At 44.0% G+C, this 27,067-nt stretch overlaps 1 protein-coding gene across 2 annotated transcripts in view; it reads right to left on the reverse strand.

The window, feature by feature from the left end:
- Positions 1 to 27,067, reverse strand: part of ARHGAP24 (Rho GTPase activating protein 24) — a 314,093-nt gene that overhangs the window by 235,643 nt on the left and 51,383 nt on the right. For both annotated transcript variants that reach the window (XM_033160681.1, XM_033160676.1), the window contains exon 2: positions 9,612 to 9,811. In XM_033160681.1, the coding sequence (XP_033016572.1) occupies positions 9,612 to 9,791 (180 nt within the window). In that variant the 5' untranslated portion in view covers positions 9,792 to 9,811. The remainder of the gene's footprint in view (positions 1 to 9,611; positions 9,812 to 27,067) is intronic.

Below are 27,067 nucleotides of genomic sequence, written 5' to 3' on the forward strand. Positions count from 1 at the left end.
ACTACAGGAGACCATGATGTGGCAGTTTCCATTTACAGTGTAGTCGACCATGGAGAGATCAAATACATCCATAATCCCTCGCAGCTGCAGTCAACATGCAAAGGGGGGGGGGGAATGTGCCTCATTCCAAGCAGCTATAAATTGAACAATTCATTTATTTGGCCTGCCTGGTGTAGGTAAACATTTAACAGCATCACCAAGTGCCGAAGACCTGGCTTGATGCTCCAGAAAGGCTAACTCAATTTTCATACTTTGTTGAGAAATGTCATTTTCTTCTAGCAGGCCTCTCAGGCAATTGCTCGTTTCAAGCTCTCTGTCTCTCTCTCTCTCTCTCTCCCTCGGAAAGCAAATCATCTTTCCCACCACCTTGTCCCTTTAAGCACTGTACTCTTTTCGATATTAAAAGGGGATAAGCTAATCCCGACAAAATGCCCTGGAGAAGATTTATTATGACTACATTCTCTTTGCCTTCCATGAATGAAAAAGATTGCTTCAGGAGCGATGACATTAATATGCAACATTCTCTCTCTATGACCGAACACCAAAAGGCATGAAGAGGTTTTCGCCTTTATTTCTTTTATTCCAAAGCTAATTTACTCTGCACATTATGTGGCTCTTAAGAGCTGTCAATCAAGATTCCCATTCTCCTTGCTAACTGGAATTCTATGACTAGCCTTCATTTTTTTCTTCTTCAAAGTAAAGCAGTGCATGTACTGTTCTCTACAGTTTAGGTAAGGGATCAGGAACTTGGTAGTCCAACCACCTCTGGAAGAGCACAACTCTCCATCACCCACAACAACCATGGTCAATAGACAGGGATGAAGGGAGTTCAGTAACATCTGGAGGGTAACAGATTCCCCATCGCAGTCTTGTTCACTTGCACCATATTTGGCTGTGGCCCCATCAGGTCATAGAGGAGCCTTTTGAGAATGTACCTGAGCCCAGATTTCAATTGTGCTTTCTCCATCCTAAGGCTGCTCATTTCTAAACAGCGAGGAGAGACAGAGATTCTGGTGGGTCTCAACTGGAAGCGCTTTAGAAAGCAAATAGCAAAGGCCCAGCATCCTGCTTCAGTCCTTAGGAGACAAGAGTCAGAACCAAACCTCTCATTCTATTGTTGGAGGCCGCCCAGAGTGGCTGGGGAGACCCGGCCAGATGGGCGGGGTATAAATAATAAATTATTATTATTATTATATTATATATTCCTAATAAACTGGGCGAAGGTATTGCTCTGATATTTCTTTCTGGCCATAGGCTATGTAGGACTTTATAGGTGACATTTAGCACCCTGAATAGTGGCAGAAGAGGTATTTGATTCAGTTAACATTAAAAAAAAAAAACTGACCGAATTTCACAGTTTCTGAAACAAGACAAGAACTGAAAAAAGTGTCATCCTTCAAAATCTGCACTTCTCTGACTTTTGCAATGCATTTTTCCAACAAAGTAATGTCTACAAAAAAGCATATACTAGGGAAAGTGCATAAAATGCACATTTAAGTGAAAATAGCATACAAAATTCATAATGGGGGGTTGTTTGCAAAAATGTATGTATTAGGCAAAGTTGCATGTGTATATATTAAGATCAATTCCCACTGAAATACTGGCAAAGTTTCCTGGGGACTTGCTTTTTTAATAATAATAATAATAATAATAATCAGAAGCTAATGTGGAAATGTGGAGAAATGAAAATTCAAAAAGCAAGAAACTGAAATTGACAAATCCCTAACCCTGAATCATGCAGGCAATGCACATGAATTTCCAAAGGCGCCACATGCTCATTCTGGTCAACTCTCTCACCTGAAGTGACCTTGCCCTTCCTGATTGCGTTGGGAGCTTTCAGAATCGTAGCACACCTGGGTAGAGCAGAGCTTGACCTTGAAGCCAGGTGCATGGTGAAGCAGCCACACATCTCTTTCAACATGTGACGAGCTGTAACATGTACACCCACTTCCTGGCATTCGTGTTTAATGATATTACCTGACCTTCAACCATTTGTGGTTTCATTCTAAGTACAAATGGAGTGGAGGTGGAAGCAAAATTCTCTTTTGAGATACAGGTGCGTAGCCGTGTTGGTCTGCCATAGTCGAAACAAAATAGAAAATTCTTTCCAGTAGCACCTTAGAGACCAACTGAGTTTGTTCTTGGTATGAGCTTTTGTGTGCATGCACATTTCTCACACGAAAGCTCATACCAAGAACAAACTCAGTTGGTCTCTAAGGTGCTACTGGAAATAATTTTCTATTTTGTTTCTCTTTTGAGAAACATGCTTCTTCTTCAATAATAAAAATAAATAACATGTTTCAAGCTGAATGACCCACTCCACCCCTATCTTTTGATTCAGAATGTTTCCAGAAATAGAAATTCACTTTCAAGAGCAGATAGATGATCTAAATCTGAAACGGGTCTCTGGCTTGTGCGCTGTGTGTTGAACCTGACCTTGCATTTCTTGGAGAGCAATGTCTTCCTTCAACTGCTTTTATGCACAGAGTCAAAAGCCATGGGGGGAAATGGATTACAAGATAAACATTCAAAGAGGAGAAGTGACTAGAATAAGAAAAAGAACCGGCATGTTTGCAATTGCAGGCAATCAGCTCCATTTGTGACCTTCGGCAAATGTTCTGAGCTCTACTATTCATACATCCAAACTGTTGCTTCATTTATCACAGTGAATGGGGGTGGGGTGGGGTTCAATTATATTTTTCACCAGAGTCAAGGAGGCAACCGATCTTTCAAGGAAACTTGCTGAACTACAGCATTATTCAGTAGTTCTTATTGAGAATATTATTATTAAACAATGCATAATTTGTGTGTCATTTGGAGGCAATCCCATACATGCTTACCTAAGAGTAAGCTCCATAGAACACAGTGGGGCTTATCGCCAAGTAGACATACTTGGAATTTCTATGTGAAGTAGGTTAAGCTAACCATTATCTTCTTCATGCCTAAGCAAGAATTCAGACCAGAAACCCCTCATGTCTCAACCCAGTATTCTGCACAATACACCACCAAGGCTGTCAGCTGGGTCAGTAGGAATATTTATTGTTTGCAACATGGGAAGTGGGTTCCACTGACTTGTTCATGCCAAGCTGAAAGCCCATGGGGGGCAGAGCAAGGCTGCAAGGGGACTGATCTGCAGGAGAAGCTGCCCAGCGACAGAAGGAAGGTATCAAGGCTTAAGTATGTAGCTTGGGCATGGCTTGGCTGCTCAGGACCAAGGAAAGCTCCCAGAAACAGCAGGCGTTGGTTTGATAATACTCAGACTTCATCTGAGCTCCTAAACAGTGGAGTAGGCAGCTGAGTCTTCTAGACTTACCCCTCTGTTGAATACGAGCAAGTCTTGAAACTGTGAACTTTAATGCATTTCCAGGTGGCCTGTTTATTGAGCATTCATTCTGATTTGTTTGCAGGGGAGATAAGATGAGGTTGGCTACTTAATGAGCATCCATTCTGATATGTTTGCAGAGAGAATGTTGATGTTGTGTCAAATCATGCGTTATCCCACACTTTCCCCCTCACAGAACTACAAGTTCCAGAATTCCTTAGGAGGAAGGATTGCTTGATAGACCACTCTCTGTGAGGAGACTAGGGCTTTCCCAAGAACTCTTAGCACCCTTGACAAATGACAGCTCCCAAGATTATTTGGGGGAAAGCCATGACTGTCTAAAGTGGCATGATACTGCTTTAAAATGTATTGTGCAGGTGTTGCCTAAAACTTTCACCTGAAGTTTTGCTCAGTCGACAAAAAAGTATAAATACCTTATAGGTACAAGTAAGTTTCCCCTTCCTGCCATGAAAAAGTAGCAGCTTTTGGGGGGGGGGGGAATTAAATGAGGAAATGGTACAGAGGGGAGATGCTTAAACCCCTTCCCTGAACACAAGCACCCCATCCTCCAGGAGGCAGAGGATCCATATTACAACTTTCCTGCATCATGCTTCATTGATCCCTGAGGGTGCAATCTGATGTACAGTTGCCTGTCAGTAAGTCCCACAGTACACAGTGGAACTTTCATATACATTCTCATTATATATATATGACTGCAAGAAAGCTTGTTTTCTGTGCCCTCCTATAATTAGGGCTGCTAGGGATTTCCCCATCTATCCAGCTCCATTTTGATTCATGTAATTAATGTAATTATCACATTAATTTCTATTTTACAGATCCATTAGAAGTTTTAAATTATTTTAATTAAAACTCAGCTGAACTCTGGTGGTTGTTCCCCATTAACTCCTAACAGATGTCTTAAATGGACTTGTCTGCTAATGAATTTTTTACGCAAATTAGATTAGATGGAAAGTGCATGTTTTGCCAAAATGAGGCGCTTGTAAAACCTGCTTTGTACCTAAAAGGCAGGCTCCTCGCATAAGGACATCTGGTGAACTGCAGATTAATTTTAGGAGCAGATTATGCACTTTTAATCAACAGTGGGCTCAAGTCACCAATGCAACATTCGGATATGGCATTTAAGTACCATAACAATCACAGCTCTTTGGAACTGAACATCCCTTCAGAGGCTTTGTCGCACAATTTTTATGCTCCCATCCAAATTTAAGCCTGTGGGGCTTTTTAATGCTACTGTAAACTGAATGTGAATTGTACCGAGTCCAAGATTACTCTGCTTCCCGGGGTTTGGATTTTTAACCATTTCACGGGGGGCTCTTAGAAACCTACATAGGTAAGAACTGCAAGGTATCATAGATGGAAGCTGAAGCTATTAAGTAAACATTGCACGACGAGATTTTGAAAAAATATGGCCATTATACATTGTCAAAGAAAATGATTGATTCTTCAAAAGTGGGAATTATTAGACCAAGGCCTGGTTCACATACATCCATCACACATATGATGCATAGTTAGAATTCATGCCTACAAGAGGCAGTGATGGTCAGCACAGTGCAAAAACACTGGCAGAGCTGACCCAGGGCTCCCAATGGTCCGTTTGCACCACACCAGCTTGGGCACCTCCGCTCTCTGATGCAGTATGTTAGAGATTTCAGAGTTGCCTATGTGCAGAATTGCAGCTGTCTATCTCCAAGCAATCAAACAATTAACTAGTTGGCAGAAAGCCCAGATCTGCTCTCTCTCAGACCCTTAGCAACGACCTGTGATTGGTCAATTAGTTCCTGATAAGGTGAGCTCTGTGTAAGAGTAGTGTGGTTAGTGTGTGATGCAGGTGTTGGTGTGAGAAAGTGGTCAGTATAGAGAGAGAGAGACAGAGAGAGAAAAGATTTTATGTTTTGTTTCTTTTATTTTGTAAAGTCTGTAAATAGTAACTTATGGATACTAGTTGCTTCAATAAATACTGTATATAGTTATCCAGTGAGTTGCTGAGTTCCTGCATTGTGGTGTACAGTCAATTACACAACAGCCAGAAACTTCCAGAAAAGTCTGCGTCTAACTCTGCGGTGTCCAGGAATATGTTATACTCATGACACTAAATCTTAAGAATTCAGTGCTGGCACTGGGCAAGGGATTTGGGACATAATACCGTATTGGGCCGAATATAAGGCGCACCCTTAAAATTGGGGGGGGGGGAGAGAAAAAATACCCGAGTACAAGCCGCTCCATTTCTTGCTGCTCCTGGGTGGATGGGGGGGGGGCTGAATACGTTGCCGGTGGCCTTTCCCATTTCTTGCTCTCTCCCTTCCCAGCCTTGGGGGAGAGGACAGGGGACTACGTGTGTGGTGGGCACTGCTTTACCACACTCCTGGCACTGTTTGCCCCACGCTCCTGGGGGCAATCATGAATATAAGCTGCACTTTAAGTTTTCATGGTCGGAATTTGGGGGGAAAGTGCAGCTTATATTCAGGGAAATACAGTATTCAACTTTCTGATTGGGAAAGGTTATGGAAAACAGATTTAAATTTTTGGGCATGTTGTACACTGAAAGAGAATTATATGAAAATGATGTATAAGTGGTATCTGGCTCCTACTAAATTAGCAAAAATGTATAAGACAAGTACAAATATTTGTTGGAAATGTAAAGAATAAGAAGGTACCTTTTATCATATGTGGTGGAAGTGTAAGGTAACAAAAGCATTCTGGGAACTGATAATTAACAAATTGAAAAAAAAAATGTTTAAAATAACCTTTATAAAGAAACCAGAAGCATTTTTTAATTAGGAATTGTAGATACCGAGATTCCAAAGGAACAGAAAAGACTTTTTATGTATGCAATGACGGCCGCACAGATGCTACAGGCCCAGAGATGGAAAGAAGATAAAGTCCCTACCTGAGAAGAATGGCAAACTAATCTGTTGGACTATGCCAAAATGGCAAAACTGACCGGAAGGCTGATGAACCAAGAAGACCAAAGTTTTAAGAAAGAATGGGAAAGATTTATAAATTATTTATAAAATTATAAAATTATTTATTTATAAAATTATAAATTATTTAAGAGACCACTGTAAGCAAATGAAAACATTAGCAGGATTTTAACAACACTTGTAAGGTAACGAATACATCAGATAATACAGAGAGATTTAAAATATGTATGATGAAATAATATGCAGTTGGAAAAGATGGCAATAGAACCCATGGAAAGGATGGAGGGAAGTCTTAAGATTCAGAAAAAAATTCTAAACCTGAGCATGTCTTTGATATTGTTATAATTTTACACTTGTAAAATTGTTATATTGTTATAATTTTACACATGAGAGCACAAGGAGAAGGGGACAACAGAAGACGAGATGGTTGGACGGTGTTCTTGAGGCTACCAACTTGAGTCTGACCAAACTGCAGGATGCAGTGAAAGACAGGCGTGCCTGGCGTGCTCTGGTCCATGGGGTCACGAAGAGTCAGACACGACTGAATGACAACAAAAACAAAAATCAAATAAAAAATGCTTACAAACAGTACGCAGTGGTGGCATGGGGAAGTGAGCACTGCTGCCCACCCCACAATCCACTACTAATTACAGAGCAGAGAAGTAAAATGGTTGCTAACATGTGCGTGAGCCACACCTACATTAGATTCCTCCTTCACACCAGCAGCCAGTGTGGTGTAGTGGTAGTGATTAAGAGCGGTAGACTCGTAATCTGGGGAACCGGGTTCGCCTCTCCGCTCCTCCACATGCAGCTGCTGGGTGACCTTGGGCTAGTCATGCTTCTTTGAAGTCTCTCAGCCCCACTCACCTCACAGAGTGTTTGTTGTGGGGGAGGAAGGGAAAGGAGAATGTTAGCCACTTCGAGACTCCTTAGGGTAGCGATAAAATGGGATATCAAATCCAAACTACTCCTACTCCTACTCCTACTCCTACTCCTACTCCTACTCCTCCTCCTCCTCCTCCTCCTCCTCCTCCTCCTCCTCCTCCTCCTCTTCTTCTTCTTCTTCTTCTTCAGCTCTTTTCTTAACCAACTGCAAAAACTCTGTATGAACATTCGTCCTGGAAGTATTTTAGAAATGGCCACAAGAATGCATTGTTGTGTGGTGGTGGCACCACTGCCCGTCTCCTCCAAGCTCTAAAATTGAGACACTGCCTATCCAGACACATTGGGAAACCGCCCATTTCAGTCAACAACGAAGCCGCGAGTGGGAAACGCCTGCTAGTCCATGATAGTCAAACAATGGTTGCATTATGAAACTTTGGGGCGCTGAATGTTGGTCAATCTCTTTGGCTGGATGCTTGACCTTCAAAGCTGGCACATGGACAAAATGCAAACAACCTCAAAGAGGGATACACGACTATAAGACAACCCAGGACACTACGAATGGATCGTTTCCCATGCGGATAAAGAAAAATGAATTGGAAACCATTCTAACCACGGCATTCATTCTAGAGTTGACTTGCATTCATTTGCTCTTTTATATTAGCAGTTTTCTTACCGCTTTCTCTCTGGAGCAAGAAAGCAAACACTATTTATAACCTTACCTGCTTCTTTGATAGATCACACTTTTATTTTGCTTAGCAGTCCTCAAGGGACTTCAAGGGCAAGAGGAAACAGAGAGCTCTTCTCTGACCAACAAACAGTACGTGAGCTGTGGGGAGTCTCTTGTGTTTAGTAATATTAAAGCATTATCATTCTTGGTTATGCAAGGGGGGGAGTGTTGGCATAGTGCAACCCTCCCAGAGCTGTGCACACTCTCCTTGTATGTTTGTATGTTTCACAGTGGAGGGTCTGCTACCAAATTCTGAATTTCATTCAAGATAGTGATATAGAAGTTGTGGCCTCCCAGGTGCTGCTGGATGACAATTCCCATCATCCCTGGTTATTGGTTATGCTGGTTGGGGCTGACTGGAGCTGGAGTCCAGCATGTGGAGGGCCACAGATTCCCTGTACTTGATTTAAGAACACCGATATCTGGCTTTTTCATCATACTAAAGAACATCTTGCAAAGCATTAAGCATCCCCGGATTTAGGGCAATACGGGTGGATCCACAGCAGTGAGCTAAGGGGGCATAAAATAATAATTAATGATGATGATGATGATAAAATATATATTTATACAGGTACCTACTCAAAGTTAGGGAGTACCAAATTTTGTCCTTGCTCAAGGCACCATCATTATCAAAATCTGCCCCTGCATTAAGGCAATGGTTGCAGGAAATTGGGGGAGAGGAGTGTAAACATTCAACCTTCCAGACATGTTAGCAAAGAATCAGGACTCCTTCAGCTCCTTCTTGAACTTCTCTGAAATCAATACTTTGCACTAAAATAAATAAATGCCCAACTTCCTTTTCACTATTACTTAGGAAGCAACAAATAACCACACCATCCCCACTCACAAGAAATTACTACATTTTCCTTTTCCTTTCTTGCTTCTTTGACTTGAGACCACTGCCCACAGCGGTAGAAGGTTTTGGAGTTTTATGATTAAGATGTAAAATGATAAAAATCTTATGCTGGACATTGTCACAGAAGCTCCCTGTGACAGACTACCAACTTCCTTCTCTGATGGAATTCCATACCAAAACGATCTGGATGGGCTGGAGCTGGACCAAAGGAGAGGGTGGGTGAGCTCCCTCTCTCTTACAAAGCCAAATGCTTTCACATCACAATCAGGTTGGTATCCATCCTTGTGCTTGGAGCATATAAGAGCTCAAACAAGTTCCCGCCCCTTTCCTGTTGGTCCCTTCTTGCCCACCCCTCTATCTCACCTTGCGTCCTCCTGCTTTGTACAATACAATACAATACCTTTATTGGCACAGATAAAACAATAGGCATAAAACCATCAGTCTATATTAAAATTCTAGAACATACAATATAAAAGAAGAAAAAGGGAACCCCCACTATTGTACAGGCCAGAGCTCCCTAGATTTAACTTCAAAAATCCTGGTCAGAAATTGTGCCATAACTCCAGTCACTTCCGGAGAATCATCCCTCAACAAAAACTGGGCGACAAGTTGTTTATTATAGGGGGCCCTAGGCCATATAAAGGACATCGCAGAATCTTTGCGAAAGATATTAAAGAGAAGACAATCCAGAACCATATGGACTATAGAGACTACATTCTGACCACGAGTGCAAAGTCTGTTCTGGAGGGGAATACCTCTAAAACTTCCAGATAGCACTGCGGACGGAGAGGCATTCAAACGTGCCAGCGTAAACACTCTACCGTGTAATGGAGTGACCAGATGATAAAGGTAGTTAGGCATTTTCTGCTTTGTACTTACCAATGGTTTGGTTTCGTCCTCGTCTTTGAAATAATAGAGCTGCTCCCCTTTAAGAACGAACCAGCGTGTGTGCCAAGTCTTCACAAAGCCCCCTTGCTTCCTCAGCCACCCACACTTGATGGCAACATGCCGTCCTTGGTTCAGCTGGGGACTCTCTGCAGAGCCATTGTGCTCTTCCATAACGAGGCTGGCAGACTCTCCTAGTTAGCGAAGAAGGAGGGGAGGTGGGAAAGAAGCTTTATTAGCTAATCTTCCATCAATTGTTAACCAACAACAACAGCAACAACAACAACACATCTTGTTGGAAGATTCAGGAAAGATAAAAGGAAGTACTTCTTCAACGCAGTGCAAAGCTAAACTACGGAACTTGCTCCCCCAGGAGGCAGGGGTCACACACACACACCCAGCTAGGATGTCTTTAAAAGAGGATTAGACAAATTAATAGCGGACAGGGCTATATCAATGGCTACTCGCCATAATGGCTATGCTCTGCCTCCACCTTTGGAGACAGAAATGCTTCTGAATGCCAGTTACTGGATACCACAAGGCAACTTGTAAAAAAACAAACCAATGAAAGCCACAGAACAACGTTTCATTACAAATTAGAAATAAAGAAATCAAATGAAGACTAGAAGTCAACATTTCTTTATGCCTGTCCAGATCATATAACTATTTTATTTTAAATTGGGGAAGGAGACTCATGTGCACCTTCAAAGATGCTATGAAACAGATGGCTAAGGCTGATTCTTCTTTTTTAAAAATAATAAAAAAGGTTAAGCGGGAGGCAATGGTTAGTTGAATATGTGTTTGTTTTTCAGCAAAGCCTGTGGTCCTTTTTGAGGATTGCTTGGCATCCTTGATCTCTTACAATTAGAGCAAGCTTAGGTGTGCTCGTCTGTGCCCCAAGTCCAAGCTGCAAGGTTTCTCTCTTAGGGTGGCCATGCATCCTTCTTTGCAGAGAACAGCCCTCTCTCTGAATGGCTCACCGATCAAGTTGGGTTTATAAGGAACCACAAGAAAGCAGAATGTGGGAGGTGAAGTTGCCCGTCAACAATTGTTCTGCTATTTTTCTAAGTTTGAATGGATGGTTTTATTGTTTTAGGGTCCGTTGGATTATTTTTGTGTTTCTGTATTTTATTCTGTTTTTACCACTTTGGTGGGTTTATGCTGTGAAGCGGTCTATACATTTTAATCGTGATAATAAGAATGATCATTAGCATCAGCATCATCACTATGCAGGGACACAGGCCACTTGACTGCAGTCTCCCCTGTCTAATTCTACTGAATTCTAGTATATATATTTTCTAAACGTTTATTTATACATAATGCATTTTTATGCCATTCCATGACATCTTTAAAGGATGCATTCCCTCTCTTTTCTTGGTGTCATGCATAATGTGTGTCTGTTCTTGAAGGAGGAAGGTTTTTGAACTTGCACCAGCTCCTGCTGCAGGTAGGTAGCTGTGTTGGTCTGCCATAGTCAAAACAAAATAAAAAAATAAAAAAAATTCCTTCCAGTAGCACCTTAGAGACCAACTAAGTTTGTTCTTGGTATGAGCTTTTGTGTACATGGACACTTCTTCAGATACACTGAAACAGAAGTCACCAGACCCTTATATATAGTGAGGGAGTGGGGAGGGGTATTACTTGCAGTCGTTAACAGTTGTCAACAGGTTTTCCACACCTATCAGCCCATCACTCATTCCCACCACCCTTCTGAGTAATACCCCTCCCCACTCCCTCACTATATATAAGGGTCTGGTGACTTCTGCTTCAGTGTATCTGAAGAAGTGTGCATGCACACGAAAGCTCATACCAAGAACAAACTTAGTTGGTCTCTAAGGTGCTACTGGAAGGATTTTTTTATTTTTTATTTTGTTTTAACTCCTGCTGCTTCTTGTCATGTGACATATGAGAGAGAGAGAGAGAGAGAGGGAGAGAGAGAAATGGAGGGGACAACACAGTAGCCTTGGCAGGTCTATGCACAATAGACTCCTGTGTATGTTGAGGGAAGTTTTCATGGAGGGTGGAAACAAATGCTGGGACGCCTGGGAGCACACAGCAAACATCTGTGAAATACTTTTAGTTCAGGAAGCCAGACTAAATTAAGGAGCTGAGGATGGAAATGAAACCAGACACAATTCAGATGTGTAATGTACTGTGTGTGTGTGTGTGTGTGTCAAAATTCAAAGTCTCCAGATAGGGCATGAATCTTCTTAGCTGCCTTTGCATCTTTCGCCTATCATCACCTGGACACACATTGAGGATAAATGCTTCATTGCTGCTTAGGAAGCTGAACAACAACAAAAAAATTGGCTTTGATTTTGATTTAAGCTTGCACATTCCTGAAAAGAAATCAAGATGCAGAAAGGGTGTCCCCAAAAGTTCCAGAAGCTGACCCTTGTAGGAACAGCAGAAGACTGTGCATATTTAAACTCCCCGTCCCATTTGTGACTATGCTAAGATGCTAAGCAATCTAGTCTTTTGCCTTAATAAAGGTTTTGACTGCTGCAAAAGCATAGGGAAAGCAAAGCTGGAAAAAGTTGAATGCCCTTCACTTTAATAATTCATGTATTTTGTAGCTGTGAATTGTTAAAACTAAGGGCATCCATTTATACTTGCAAAATACATGTATATATATTTAAGCTGGGAAGCAGCAAGAGATAGGTTTCCAGGCAGGAAATTAAGTTGTTCAGTGACTTATGGGTGGATGTTGTTTCCTCAGTTAGAAATCTTATCTAGGCAGAAAACTTACTGCAGGTTTGGTGATAAGGCTTAATACCAGGGATGCAGAACCTGTGGTTCTCCATACATTCTTGGACTCCAGCTCCCATCAGTCATCATGAGTGATTGTCAAGGATGATGGGAATCTGGAGGGTCACAGGTTCCCTGTCCTTGGTTAGGGAATTTTGTGAAAGTGAAATGTAATAAACTGTACAATTCTTTCAACAGCCTAATACTTACATAATGTTCTGCAATCAAAAACATGAACAGCTGGTCAACATTATTTAGTCTAGTTAAGGACTGCAAGATCCTGAAGCTGAGGCTCCAGTACTTTGGCCACCTCATGAGAAGAGAAGACTCCCTGGAAAAGACCCTGATGTTGGGAAAGATGGAGGGCACAGGGAGAAGGGGACGACAGAGGACGAGATGGTTGGACAGTGTTCTCGAAGCTACTAACATGAGTTTGGCCAAACTGCAGGAGGCAGTGGAAGACAGGAGTGCCTGGCGTGCTCTAGTCCATGGGGTTACAAAGAGTCAGACGCGACTAAACGACTAAACAACAACAACAAAAAGTACCACTATATAGCGGCAGCAGCCACTATTTATTCCCCCCCCACTAGTCTTGTGCCTGGTTTATCTGATTTCATCATCTTCACCATGGCCAAGTTATCTATTACTTTTGAAAACATTTCCTAAACCAAACCAAATGTTTCACAAACCTGAGCAGAAGAAACTAGCAATTACTTTGATGCACTGCAAGGCAGTATTGAAAGTTTGGGCCCCAATGAAGCATGGCAAAGATCTGCTTGTTGCAAGAACTTAAATTTAATTATATCTCCTAAAGGATAAGCCATCAGATAATCTTTCTAATGAGACGGGTGAAGGCAGTCTTTGAAACTATATAAAACCTCTACACCCACCCACCCACACCCCAGTATCGGCTTCCACAATAAATAATGTCCTAATGTAAGTTAAGATCTTGATTTAAACACATTGGATTGCAAAGGCTGTTTTATACGTACTTCGGGTTTGAGTGTTGCTTGAGAGCAGTGAAATTAATTCTGAAGATGTTCTTCCCCTAAGCATGTGTTAGAGCAGGCCTGGGTGTCACTGGTTGGACACAGAGGAATGGTGGGAGGAACCAGCTGAGGATCCCCTAAGGGTAGAAGACTCAAAGCCAGGGCAATGGTGGTGGGACGATGATGAGTGGTCAGAGGGAGCAGAGGGAGAAGACTGGGAAGAGGTGTTGGAAGCTGAAGAGGTAACAGGGCTTTGTGAGACGGGGAGAGTCTGTGGCAGTGATAAGTCCAGACTCGGAGTAAGAAGCTGAAGCAGGAAAGCAAGGAGGCCAAGAGGCAGAGAAGAGTCTGGCTGGTGAAGAGCCATGGGTGTCTCTCCCTCCTGCTGCAAGCTCCTCTCCACCTGGTCTCCCAGAACCAGGAGAGGTATGAAGAGGGCAGTGGAGAAGTCAGCTTCATGCAGACACAGTCTCCAATTGCTTGGGGAAAACCCTGCAGAGGAGGGGACATATGCAGCTGTGGAGATGCGGAGACCTTTAGTCTCAGCAACTGCTTTATGGAGACAAGACCTATCAAAGTTGCTGTGCTCATAATGCCCAATACTCCTGCTCAGATCCTGTTTTTGCTAATAAATAGTTAGCTCCAGCTTACTCAGTGTGGTTTACTGGTGGCTTGTTCCTGTCACTGGGGGAACCTGCAGTCCTCCATATGTTGCTGGACTACAGCTCCTGTCATCCTGCCCACTGGGCATGTTGTCTGGGGCTTATGGGAACTGGAGTGCAGCAACATCTGGAGGGTACCACATTGGCTATGTATGCTACCACTGTGCTAGAAGAATTTTCTGCTCCTCCAAGCATTTGATTGCATCAGATTTCTTTCAATCCAAACCAATTACATTCCCTTAAAAGCAATAAAGGAATATTGGAAGCACTTCTGTACATAGTAGACAATTGTCTATACAGCTTGATTCAAACAAAAGCTATCTTTTCATCATGGAATGGGTAGTTGCTTTGCTTCTGGAATGAAAGGGTTTTAAATGCACCAAAGTGACTTCTAAAGTCTGCATTTATTCACTTCTGTATGGAGCCGTAATACTTTGGAACTAATTCAATAAAGGGGGAAATATGTCACCATGGAAAGACATCTATTTATTGACTTTTATTGGCTTCGGGGAAAGGTCCACAGGCTGGATCAAAATAATGTTTCCAAGGCATCAAAGTCTTGCTGAAACAGAGCAATTTAGATTCAGCTTCTGCCAGAGCTGTGTCACAGATGTTTCCAACAGGAGGAAACAGGGCAAAAACTTAGCAAAACATCTATGGAAAGCTCAGATTCCGCCAATTTCCAGGATCAAATTTACAAAATCAGTTTCCTTATAGGGCATGCATACATTCTAATTAGATGTATAGCCGAACAAGAAAAGCAAAATAGAGCAAAACAAAGGAAGGAAGGAAACGAAAAGAGCAAACAAACAAGATAACAAACCCGCCATTCGCCATTTTAATGCCCATCCACCTAGTTGGGAGAGATGCTTTGAACCACCACCATGGCAGCGGTCTCCCCAATCATCAAAAAATTGTCGTCATATCTGAAATGAAGCTACGCTTGTAGATATGTAGGCTAAGTTCACAAAGACACAAATCTCACATTGGCTGCTCCTCAGACCCTGCCCTTCACTGCTATATACTTGATCATCTGCAGTCAGGACCACTTTAAAGACCATACATGTAACTACATTTCCTTCCACCCATCCTTTGCTACTTTTCCTCCTTCTCTTCTCTCCTCCCCACCCTGTCTGCCAACTTAAGAAGAGCTTGATGGATCAGGGCCAATGGCCCACCTGGTCCAGCATCATGTTCCCAAAATGGCCAAAAAAATGGCCATGGCAAGCTTGCAAGCAGGACCTGAGTGCAACAGCGCTCTCCCCACCTGTGATTCCAAGCAACTGCTATTCAAAAGCATTCAAAAGTCCCCAACAATTGGAGGCAGAACAGAGCCATCATTACCAGTAGCCACTGGTAGCCTTGCCCTCCATAAATGTGTCCAATCCTCTCTTAAAACCATCCAAGTTTATTGACACCACTCTCCATCCAGATTGTAAGTTCCTCGGGGCAGGGACCTGCCTTTTCTTTCTGCCTCTCTGCAGTGCCTCCCCACTGATGTTATGCAGCAGGAAGAGGAAAGGAAAGTGGGTGGGATCTTGACTTGACACTCCTTAACCCTCTCTCCTCTACCATTGCCAATAACAAGATCTAATTGGAGCTACTGCTTTATAAAGATCCCAGAGGGTAGATAAATGCGTTTATTTTCCTATTTAAAACAAGGGGGAGGGAGGCTGAGAAATGAGCTCACTGTCATGAGGCAGAAAAACCTGATACGAACCAAAAAGGGAAAAGAAGAAAAGAAACAGGCTCTGTGAGACTTTTGGCTGCTGGGGAGGGAAGGAAGTGGGTGGCTGTTGCCTGCGTTAAGCACCAAATTAGTGTCATCCTCACGACGAGTGCTGCCCCTGGCAAAACCTCACTCCTGGGAACAATGTGGGAACACTGAAAGCTTTAATTATCAGACACGGCAATACACTTTCCAGAGGTCATGCTTCCGACTGCCAATAGCAGGGGGCGTCTGACAAGCAGGCCGTAATGGGGGCATCAAAAGAAGCGGCACCTGAAGCTCTGCAGCTTATCACTACTTAGAACATGAATGCGCATGGCTTCTTGTATACCTGGGAGGCAGCAGTCCTATTGCGCTAAATGAATTTCACATTTGGAACTCGGAAAGCTGCTTTATACCAAGCCAGACCACCGATCCATCTAGTTCAGAATTGTCTTATCTACTGGCAGTGGATCCCGAGGGTTTCAACAGGTGCCTTTCTCAATCCCAGAAAAGCTTCCCCCCTGCCAGCCTTCCTCTACTAAAAAGGCAGACCTTCCAAGCGTCCCTATTTCCCAGGGACAGTCCTGGGTTTACAGAAGCCGCCCCAGTTTCTGATTTGATCCCGGAATGTCCCGCTTTTCCTATTTTCATTAGAGAAATGTTGAAGGGTATGGTGCTGGAGGAGACTCTTGAGTGTCCCATGGACTGCAAGAAGATCAAACCTATCCATCCTTAAAGAAATCAGCCCTGAGTGCTCACTAGAAGGACAGATCCTGAAGTTGAGGCTCCAGTACTTTGGTCACCTCACGAGAAGGGAAGACTCCCTAGAAAAGACCCTGATGTTGGGAAAGATGGAGAGCACAAGGAGAAGGGGACGACAGAGGATGAGATGGTTGGACAGTGTTCTCGAAGCTACTAACATGAGTTTGGCCAAACTGTGAGAGGCAGTGGAGAATAGGCGTGCCTGGCGTGCTCTGGTCCATGGGGTCACGAAGAGTCGGACATGACTGAACGACTGAACAACAACAACATGGAATAGGACATCTCTATTTTCATTGGAGAAATGTTGGAGGGTTTGAATTAAAAAAAACCAGCAAGAAAAAAGATGAGCAGCCGAAACAGGGCCCCTGCATTTTTCTGCCAATGCAGGTATTAATTTGCCACTAGACTGCAGGTCCTGGACTGAGCACGAGTGACCCTGACCTCTAACCGTCTTTAGTTTAAAACCAAAATCCCACCCAGGCTCAATATAAGAAATTAGTCTGAGAGAATGTGTGGCATGTACAAAGAGACTGCCTAAATATACCAGACACTCATATGACTGCTGCAGTATCTGGTTGCTACCTCAATATAAATAATTAGCTGGAAAAACAGTCTGTAACTAAGAGCTTATTCCCATTATATCCCCCCCCCCCAAGCAGTTCTGACTGCTGCAAATGTCAGCGGCTGCCCGGTGAGATGCTCAATTTTGAGATCCATAAAGTATGCTAATCGTTGAATGAAAATCTGTACTTTTTACCTTCAGAAAGAAGCTGGATAAGGTTGTTACAGCCAGCACTTGACAGAGTCAAACACCATGCTGATATGGGTTTGTTGTTGCTGTTGCTTCCTCTCTGAGCATTTTGGAGTCCACCCAAAGTCCTCAAAAGCAAATGTGGGCCATTCTTGGAGGGAGCCAGCTAATAAGTGCCATTACTTTGTAGCTGACATTTCAGTCTCGTTCCTAGGAAAGCATGATCACTGGTTTTCCTGGAAATGCCAGGCAGAAAAGTAGCACAAGGAACAAAAGGTTTCCTTTGCACTTGAAAGAAGTGAAAGATAATGCTAGTGAATTAGCAGCATGCATTCGGTTTTATGTCAGGTTCATTCATGAATCCAGTTACAGGTGGGTAGCTGTGTTGGTCTGCCATAGTCAAAACAAAATAGAAAATTCTTTCCAGTAGCACCTTAGAAACCAACTGAGTTTGTTCTTGGTATGAGCTTTCGTGTGCATGCGAGGGTATCTGAAGAAGTGTGCATGCACACGAAAGCTCATACCAAGAACAAACTCAGTTGGTCTCTAAGGTGCTACTGGAAAGAATTTTCTATTTTCTTTCATTCATGAATGTACAGCACCTAAGTGAAAGTAATACATGCTTTCCTCTTCTTTCCCTTTCCCTTGTGCCATTTCTCTATCTCCTTCTAAGAATGGACAAAAATAGGTTCCTTATTTTTCTCATCTTCATTTTGCCACATTTCCACACCAGTCTGCAATTCTTCTTTAACTTACTTACTTTACAAATTTCTAAACTGCCTTATCATTTGAAGCCACCAGGATAAAATAAATAAATAAGATAAACTACAAACAGTTGGAGGAGAGGAAAAGAAAACAGAAAACCTGTTTTGGAGATGGAATGGAGTCTCCTGAAAGGAGTGGCTGGAACCCTGAGCAACAGCATTCTGTACTGCAACCTTTTGTTGCACTTCCTACTTAGAGAACTCCATGGGTCACACACCACATTTGAACATTTTTTTGTCTGGTTAACCCGCCTACAGGTGCCGGGAACACTTTTACGGGAGATGCTAAAAATCACTCCATTAAGTTTCTAGAGTTTCTGCAGCAACCTCTTATCAGCCTGCCCTATTCGTGTTCTATTTAATGTTAAAGTTTTCATACTTCTTTTGTACTCATTTTGCACTGTCTCAGCACTGGAGAGGTCACGCCACAAGAAAAATAGTCCATATGCTTCTCTCTCTCTCTCTCTGGGGGTAAATGGCAATTAGCGAGCGACATTGTTCATCTTCAAGAACGCCTTCGTTCACAGCAGCAGGAAAATGTGCTCAGAAGATAACTCATATGAAGCAGCACATTACCAGGAACTATTATCCAAATTAAAAATGGCTGCTGCCCATATCACAAATGGCATCAAGCATATTCACACATTGAAAAAGGGGGCTAAACCCATTTTCGCAGTGTCCCTTAGATGAAAATGGCACAATGATCCTCAGGATACACAGTCACAGGCATATAAATACTAGCCTCTCCCAATCTGGTACCTGCCATATGTTTTGGACTACAACTCCCATCAGCACAAGGCAGCATGGCCTATGCTCGTGGATGATGGGGGATGTAGTTCACACCCACCACCACCACCACCACTGAAATTAGACATAAAATGAGTATTCTGTGATAACAGGAGGCTTTCCCCCAAGCCTGGTTGTTGAGGGTGGGGGAAGCATGTGTGTGGTTGTGCGGTGCATTTGTGTAGAGGGTTTCAGTGTCTGCATGCTTCTTAGAACAGTGTATCTGGTTAGCAGATGTACTCATGGGCCCCAAAAGTTTGGTGACCTCTGGATAGTCTATGCCTGTCCTCCTTTGTGGGGAAGAGTGGAAGAGAAATGTCACAGCTGCGAAGAGGGCTAGCTTCCACGTAATTGGCTAAAAACAGCCATGTTTATGATGCTAGAGATTTTCACTAAAAAAATCCATTTCCCATCACTTCATAAAATCTGTGCCTTCAAAAGCAGAAGGTTACATTCAGGAAGCCCCCATCAAATCAGTTGTAATTCATGCAGGTTTCAAACATATGGCAAAAGAGTCTTCAGCCTGCAACGTGGATACTGAAAGAAACAATTGTGTTGGCTGAACTCTAACATTTCAGCACTGGAGAAGCAAAAATCACAGAACGAGACACAACACCCAAGAGCTAATTGCTGTGAATATGGCTTGGAAAAGCTGCTCTCTATTATTTTTCCTGAGTGTACTCTCCTCCTCTAGAGATCAGTTAAAACAGGTCTTAGCACTGAAAATCACAGAGATTTGATAAAATAAGACATGTGGGCTTTTAAACATGCCCTAGACACGAGCCCTACCTTTTACAGAACTACAGGTGGGTAGCCGTGTTGGTCTGCCATAGTCAAAACAAAATCGAAAATTCTTTCTAGGATAAATGGACATAAATCTGATATCAGGAATCACAAGACAGAGAAACCAGTAGGAGAACACTTCAATCTCCCAGGACATTCTATAAAAGATCTCAAAGTAGCTGTCTTAATACAAAGAAATTTCAGAAATAGACTGGAAAGAGAAGTGGCTGAATTACAACTAATCACCAAACTTAAAACCACGGAGAAACCTGGTCTGAACAAAGACATTGGATTCTTATCTCATTATACATAACAAAGCTATCTTTAGCCATCTCACCACTTGCCTTTCCCTGCAAGACTAATTACAGCCGTTAAGAGTCGTCAACAGGTTTTCCACACCTATCAGCTGATCACCCATTCCCACCACCCTTCTGAGCAATACCCCTCCCCACTCCCTCACTATATTTAAGGATCTGGTGACTTCTGTTTCAGTGTATCTGAAGAAGTGTGCATGCACACGAAAGCTCATACCAGGAACAAACTCAGTTGGTCTCTAAGGTGCTACTAGAAAGAATTTTCGATTTTCTTTTACAGAACATCTGTGCAAAGCAAATAAATAAAAACGAAGATCTGGGCTTTGTACATGGCCGTCAGACCCTATGAGATCCTCAATTGTGTTAATGCTGCTGGCAATGGTGTGCTGCTGTTTCCATCGCCCCAGCCAAATTCTCCCACAACCTTCAGCTCTGTTCTACCCTTCTCTGAGCCCATGTGTTATATACCAGAGATTTCCTGTTCTCAGCTCACGCTAGCTGAGGAAGATTTCAGCAGATACAGAGTCCAAATGGACATTTCACCTCCCATTCTTCCCAAATCATGCAGCTGGTAGATAATTTCTCTCTCTCTCTCTCTCTCTCTCTCTCTCTCTCTCTCTCTTCATAATGGGGCATCGACCAAAGACCCATGACCCGGCAGAGGCCCCACTGATGGGACCCTCCTGGACCTTCTGCAGTGATGCAGTAGACTCAATAAAGGAGGGAGGCCCATGGAGGAGGTCTGACCCAATGGTCCCCCAACACACCTGGAGCTAACTCTGCCAAGAGACGATAAAATAATCAACTCTTGATCTTGTACAGTATTAATAAACTTTGACCTCTGAATCACAACAGGAAGCTGTCACCGGGGTCACTGAATTCGTAACTAGTCATTTCTTCTGCAACCAGCAACATACATACATACTTAAGCTGTGTTAACTAATTTGTAAAAACTACCATCTCAGACCCTCCAGGTTTCTCTGTCTTCCAGGGACAGTCCCGGATTTACAGAAGCCATCCCAGTTTCTGATTTGACTCTGGAATGTCCCGCTTTTCCTTAGGACATCCCTATTTTCATTGGAGAAATGTTGGAGGGTATGGAGTTATGTGACCCCCCCAAGCCAAGGAGGTAAGTAACTATTACAACCTTTAGAAGATATCTGAAGGCTGTCCTGTACAGGGAAGTTTTTAAATGTTCAATATTTCATTATGTTTATTATGGAATAGGGCATCCCTATTTTAATCAGAGAAATATCGGAGGGTATGCCATCTCCTATTTCTCCAATCACAGTGGTTAGGCTCCTCACAACCATTGATAGGGAAACATACCCATACAGTATCTTTCCACAGCTGTGGGTGCAACAGGGCAAGAGGTAAAAACACGTAGGACAAAGTCAATGTGGTGCCTTGCAGTTGTCTTTGGACTCCAACCCCCATCAGCCTCAGGCAAAATGGCTAAAGAGAAATCTGGTGGAAAAGCACATCGGAGACACCCCATTGGCTACCCCTGCTCCGGCAAGGGATTAAACACCTAGCTCCACCTCCTTTTATTTGCCCTAGTATCTTCACTTGAACCAGCTTCTCTGGCCAAGTTCCAGCTAATGGTAAGCTCATCTCTGCATTTTCTTTCCATTTACTAACACCAGCAATTCAAGTCTTATTACCGCCTGCAGGTTTCAATAGTTGACATGAAAGCCTAAGAAATCCAGTGTAGAAAAGGACTGTCTTACCCCGGAAAAGCTTCACTCTATCATCCTACCATTTTGGAAAAACAAAATCCCAACTTAGCATCTTTGATCCATGTGGTTCATTCAGCCCACTGAGAGCTGCTCAGTTGGTAATATATCCTCTGAATGCAAATTCCCTGCATTGGTGGTTGGAGGTCTCACCGCTGACATAAAATAATTAAATGAACAAAACAGTGTGAAGAATATGTCTAATGTAACCCTGCTTGCATTACCGAGCTGGCTTTTTATTTAACTAATAATTTACAGTGCAGAATCTCTACGCATCCCAGCCAGAGCAATTTGTCATCTTCTTTTCACATGTCTTATTAGTATGGAAGAGCTGTGTTAATATAGCACACCGTTTCTCTTTGGCTCATTTCAGCCCATTTTTGCGCACGATCCTGCTTAGAAATCCCAGGGCGTTAAGCGCGGCTGGACACAATAGCACTTTCATCCCGTTTTATCTGACTCGTTGACTTGGCAGCATTGAAACCTTTGGAATTCTTCAATTGCCCTGTTTGCATCCACATGCTAGATCAGGGGTGGGGAACCGCAGACCCGGGGGTCCAAAAGCAGCCTTCAAGCCCTCTCTATCTGGACCTTGGAACTCTCCACAAGCCACTCCCCTCTCTAGGCCACGCCCTTCAGCAGTGCTGCACCACGCCCTCTTAAGTGCTTGGGCTTGGCTGGAATGTGTCCTTGAACTGTCTGGACCAATCCGATACAGTACTGGAATGGGGAGACCAAGGTTCAGATCCCTGCTGAACCAATGAAGCTCAATGGGTGTCCTCTGGCCAATCACTCTGCCTCTCAGTCTAATAACTGATAGGAGAAAAAATAGTGTGGGCGGGGAGAAAGCATGTACACTGCCTGAATATCCTTGCAGGTGAGGCAGGTTATAAATGCAATGTGGACAGTACACAAACATATGTGTGGGAATACGTTTTTAAAGGTGCTCCTGCACCTGTTTGTTTATGTTTACTTTAAGGTAACCTTCTGCATTAGGAAGGAAGGGCAAAGGATCCAGCAGAGAGTTTGCTGCATGGATCCCTCCACGTTTGGGCAAAGTGCGCCAATTTAGCCAATGTAACGGTCAGTTGATGGTTTCCCGCCCAGAAACTGGCTTAGAGACAAGGTTGTGATTGGTTCTTGTAAATGTTGTGACGATGTTTGATTTCTTAATAAATAGCCTCTGCTCTCCTGTAGCGTGTGTGGAGAATGCGCGAGACAAGCCAGAGAGAACATCAGTGCGAGACAAGCCAGAGAGAAACCGAAAGCAAAACCAGCCGCACAGAGCAGTTGAGAGCTTCTTCACCATTGACTGCAGTCTCTTAGTTTTTATTTCTTTCATTTAAAAAGCTTTTATTTGGCCTTCTAAGTTTTGGCCGCTACCTAGCTTAGCCTATCTTTCTATCCGGAGACCTCTGGAATCTTCGGAACCTTCAGATACCTGCAGAAAACCTTCGGAAACCTTCAGGAACCTTCAGAACTCATGACAACTCCCTTCAGATCATAGCCAGCGGACCCTTTCACGACGCAGTGGGAGCAGGAAATCCGGGATTACTGGTTGTCCCATCTGCTGGCTATCACCACAACCTGCATGACACGTGAGAAGATGCATCTTTGTGCGGGTAGTGGAGGGCTTCCTCACCATAGCAGCTCTTTGCTGAAATATTAGGGATCAGAGATCAGCCTGAAGAGCAGAGTCATGGTGCCGGTCCCTGTTGCAGGGCTAATTTTCTCCTTAAATGAGCCAGGCTGTTTTATGGCAAGCTTCTTCTTGGCAGCAACCTATTGCTTGCTTGCTTGCTTGCTTGCACACACACACACACACACACACACACACACACACACACACCCCCCTGCACAATAAAACCTTCCATTCAGAGCTGAGGCACTTGTGAGCTCAGACTGAGTGCTCAGGGCACTGCAGAAGCTGATCTGACAAATGAATTGCTGTTGGTGGAGCAGGAAGCCCAACCTTACAGCCGCCAATGCGATCAGTGGAAAGGAAAGAGTGATGAGCGATGGTTCAGGGATGAGAAAAGAGGGCAATAGGAACGTATATTCACTCTGTATTAAATAAGGAACTGAACTGAAATGGGTCCCTTTCTGTTCACGGCCTTTGTGGGACGATATAACAGATGGGCGGGATGAAACAGACTGCTGACAAGATGGAGGTGCTGCTGGTGGCTGCTTCTTGTGTCTGGGAATTGGGTGAGTAATTGACATTGACAATGGAGGCCCAGGTGGCTTCAGTGGCAAGGGGTGCATGTTTCCAACTATGGCTGGTCTGCCAGCTATGATCAATGTTGGACCAGAAAGCCTTGCCCTGGAATCCATGCTTTTGAAACCTCATGTAGAATACACTGTGGCAGGAGTGCCCTTGAAGACGGTCTGGAAATTGCAGCCAGTGCAGAATCTGGTCATTAGAGTTCCAGCTTGGTGCATCCATACAGCAATGATTCTTCAGGGCCAACACTGATTGGCTGAACATTGCCAAGCCCAGTTCAAGTTGGTGACATTAGTATATATAGCCCTGAATGACTTGGGACCCCAATACATCTTCCTATATCAGCCAGCCCAGGCCCTGAGATTAGCAGGGGAGGCACTATTTCTGCAGAATTCCCTTATCCTGGAAGCATGGATGGCCCCTACTCTAGTGGGCTTTTTGTATGTAAGGACACATCTATTCACCCAGACCATTAGCGGAAATTGATGTCCTGAGGCTCAGCTCAGTTATGATGTCTGCTGCAGCATTTAGGAGGAAGAAGAGTGGTCAATATAAGCCTTCCTTCCATTTTTGGGTTCAATGCTCTGGTGTGAACCAACTGACTCGTGCCAAAGAACAGAACCAAAAAAATGTGTATTTTGGTCCCACGCTCTGGCACGGCCAGGGCATGGGAGCCAAAACAGGACATTCTGGATTGGGAACAGAAGCCGGGGTGTCTTCTATCAATCCAGGATGTCCTGCTTAAAACAGGACATTTTGGGGGGGGGTCTGCATTTGGCCCCTAGGCTAAGGTTCCCCTTACCTAGTTTAAAAGGTAAAGGACCCCTGGACGGTTAAGTCCAGTCAAAGGCAACCAGGGGGTTGCAGCGCTCACCTTGCTTTCAGACCGAGGGAGCTGGCGTTTGTCCACAGACAGCTCTCCATGTCATGTGGCCAGCATGACTAAACCGCTTCTGGTGCAATGGAACACTGTGATGGAAACCAGAGTGCACGGAAACTTGGTTTACCTTCCCGCAACAGTGGTACCTATTTATCTACTTGCACTGGCGTGCTTTCAAACTGCTAGGTTGGCAGGAGCTGGGACAGAGCAACAGGAGCTCACCCTGTTGCGGGGATTCGAACCACTGACCTTCTGATTGGCAAAGCTCAGAGGTTTAGTTCACAGCGCCACCAGTGTCCTATCTACCTAGTTTACATGCACAGGAAACCCCATAGGTGTGTGTTAATTCTCAGGAAGCGTCGTATGGAACAGACCGCCCTCCAGGGTTTGCAAGATTTCTGTTTCATTATCCCATTTGGGTTTTTTGTTACCAAAACCTAATTCATTTGTCACTTTCATTTTCTTTCTCTCGCGAACAGATGGTGGGACTGCAAAAAAAAAAAAAAGCCTTTTCGTACTCAGATCTTAACTGTTGGAAACAAGCAGCTTGAAAGAGGCATTCCTTCAGACACCTCGAGCTCACATCAGCTCGACAACATTCGGGTCCTGGTACAGTATTTACTTTTTGAAATATGGCAACCCTACACTGAGACCATGAATTTAGCTCGGAAACAAATTGTCAACCAGGGAAAATCATAAAATACTGTGGTGCTCGTAAAAATCCCTGCATCTCATTCCACTGGGTGAACTCCCAAATGGGGGGACAACAGCTCCCTTCCTGAACCACCTTTTGGATCTTCCCAGCAAGGCAGGAGTGGAGCAACAGGACTGTGATGCTCCCAGCACTGCTAGTCACTTCAAAAGCTGAAGGTACTGAAATGCACAGAGCCAGGAGAGTCAGTGGAGTCACACTCTCCCACCTCTCTCCTAAATGTAGGTTTTCCAACAGGGCAACCAAAGCTGCCTCAGTACAAAACCCTGCCCTAAAGCTGGTCTGAAATTGATCTAGAACAGGCATGTCCAACAGGTAGATCGTGATCTACCAGTAGATCACTGGACATCTGTGGTAGATCACCGGTAGATCAGTGGCTCCCCCCAAAGAAGCTAAAAAACATTGGCTCCCCTAAAAAAATCTCAACATCTTTGCCCTGCGCCCCAAAAATGACCTGAACCACCAAAAACAGGGCTTTCCTCCCTAAAAAAAAAGCTCAACGTCACATTCCTCTTCCCTAAAGAAGCTCAGCAACTTTTACGTGAACCCCCCAAAACAGGGCTTTCCTTCCGAAAAAAAGCTCAACAACTTTGACCAGAACCCCCCCAAAAGGGGGTAGATCACTGCCAGTTTTTAACTCTGTGAGTAGATCACAGTCTCTTGGAAGTTGGCCACCCCTGATCTAGAAGATAATCTGTTTAATCCAGAAATGACTGCTCAGCCACCACTGTTCTCTCTAGACTTCCCTGCCTTCTTTTCTGCCTGAGGCCACTGCATCACTCTGTCTAGTGGTAGGACCAGATCTGACCTTAGACCAGGTAGAGCTAAATAATCTCTCAGTACATCATTCCCCCCCCCCAAAAAAGCCAGGTCCTCAGTTTTTCTCCTGGATTTTTAGAACCAGTCAGGAAAAGAACAGGTCAAGCAGGCAAGTTGGGGGGGAAAATATCTCTCTTATATCAGAAAGCAGGAAAATTCTCTATTGTAAGGATTGCTTAGCTGAAAAACCCATTGCATATCGAGACCCGATCCCCCCACGAGGTGAAATGACGACACAGGACACCGAAAATAAGGTTAATGGGCATAAAAGGCCACAACTTTATTGGTTACGGATGTTGAGCGGTATTGGCTTTAGGCATTGGAACTAACTAACAATATCTGACTCCAGCATGTCGCGCTGGCAGTCCAGGAAGGGTTAACCACCGATGGGTGAGAACCCTGCCGCTGCACATCGGCTAGGGACTCACCCAGTGATCACCGGACTGGGGCGTGCCTTTGGCCCTCACCCACCGTGGTTTCGGACAGGGACACGCCCCCCCGGACTCATTTACTGAAGTACCCTTCAGAGCCTTGGGGGGAGGTGATGGCCGAACCTCCCCCCCCCCACCGAGATTCTAACTTGGGGCTAATCCAATGCCTAACCGCCTAACCAAAGTTGTGACGAGTTGCTACGAGGTAGGCGAAAAACCACCAGGCGGAGCCAATTTGCCAAGTGGGAAAATTCCTACCAGGCCCCTTAACGGCGACCAACCGAGGTCCATAGCAAGGTCATAGCGAACCTGCCTAACGGGACGCTAAGGGGCGAAACTGCCTAACGGGACTCTATGGTGCGCTGCCTAGAGGGTGGG

Source organism: Lacerta agilis, chromosome 9 (genome assembly GCF_009819535.1).
Source record: "Lacerta agilis isolate rLacAgi1 chromosome 9, rLacAgi1.pri, whole genome shotgun sequence".
In the NCBI taxonomy this organism is placed as follows: Eukaryota; Metazoa; Chordata; class Lepidosauria; order Squamata; family Lacertidae; genus Lacerta; species Lacerta agilis.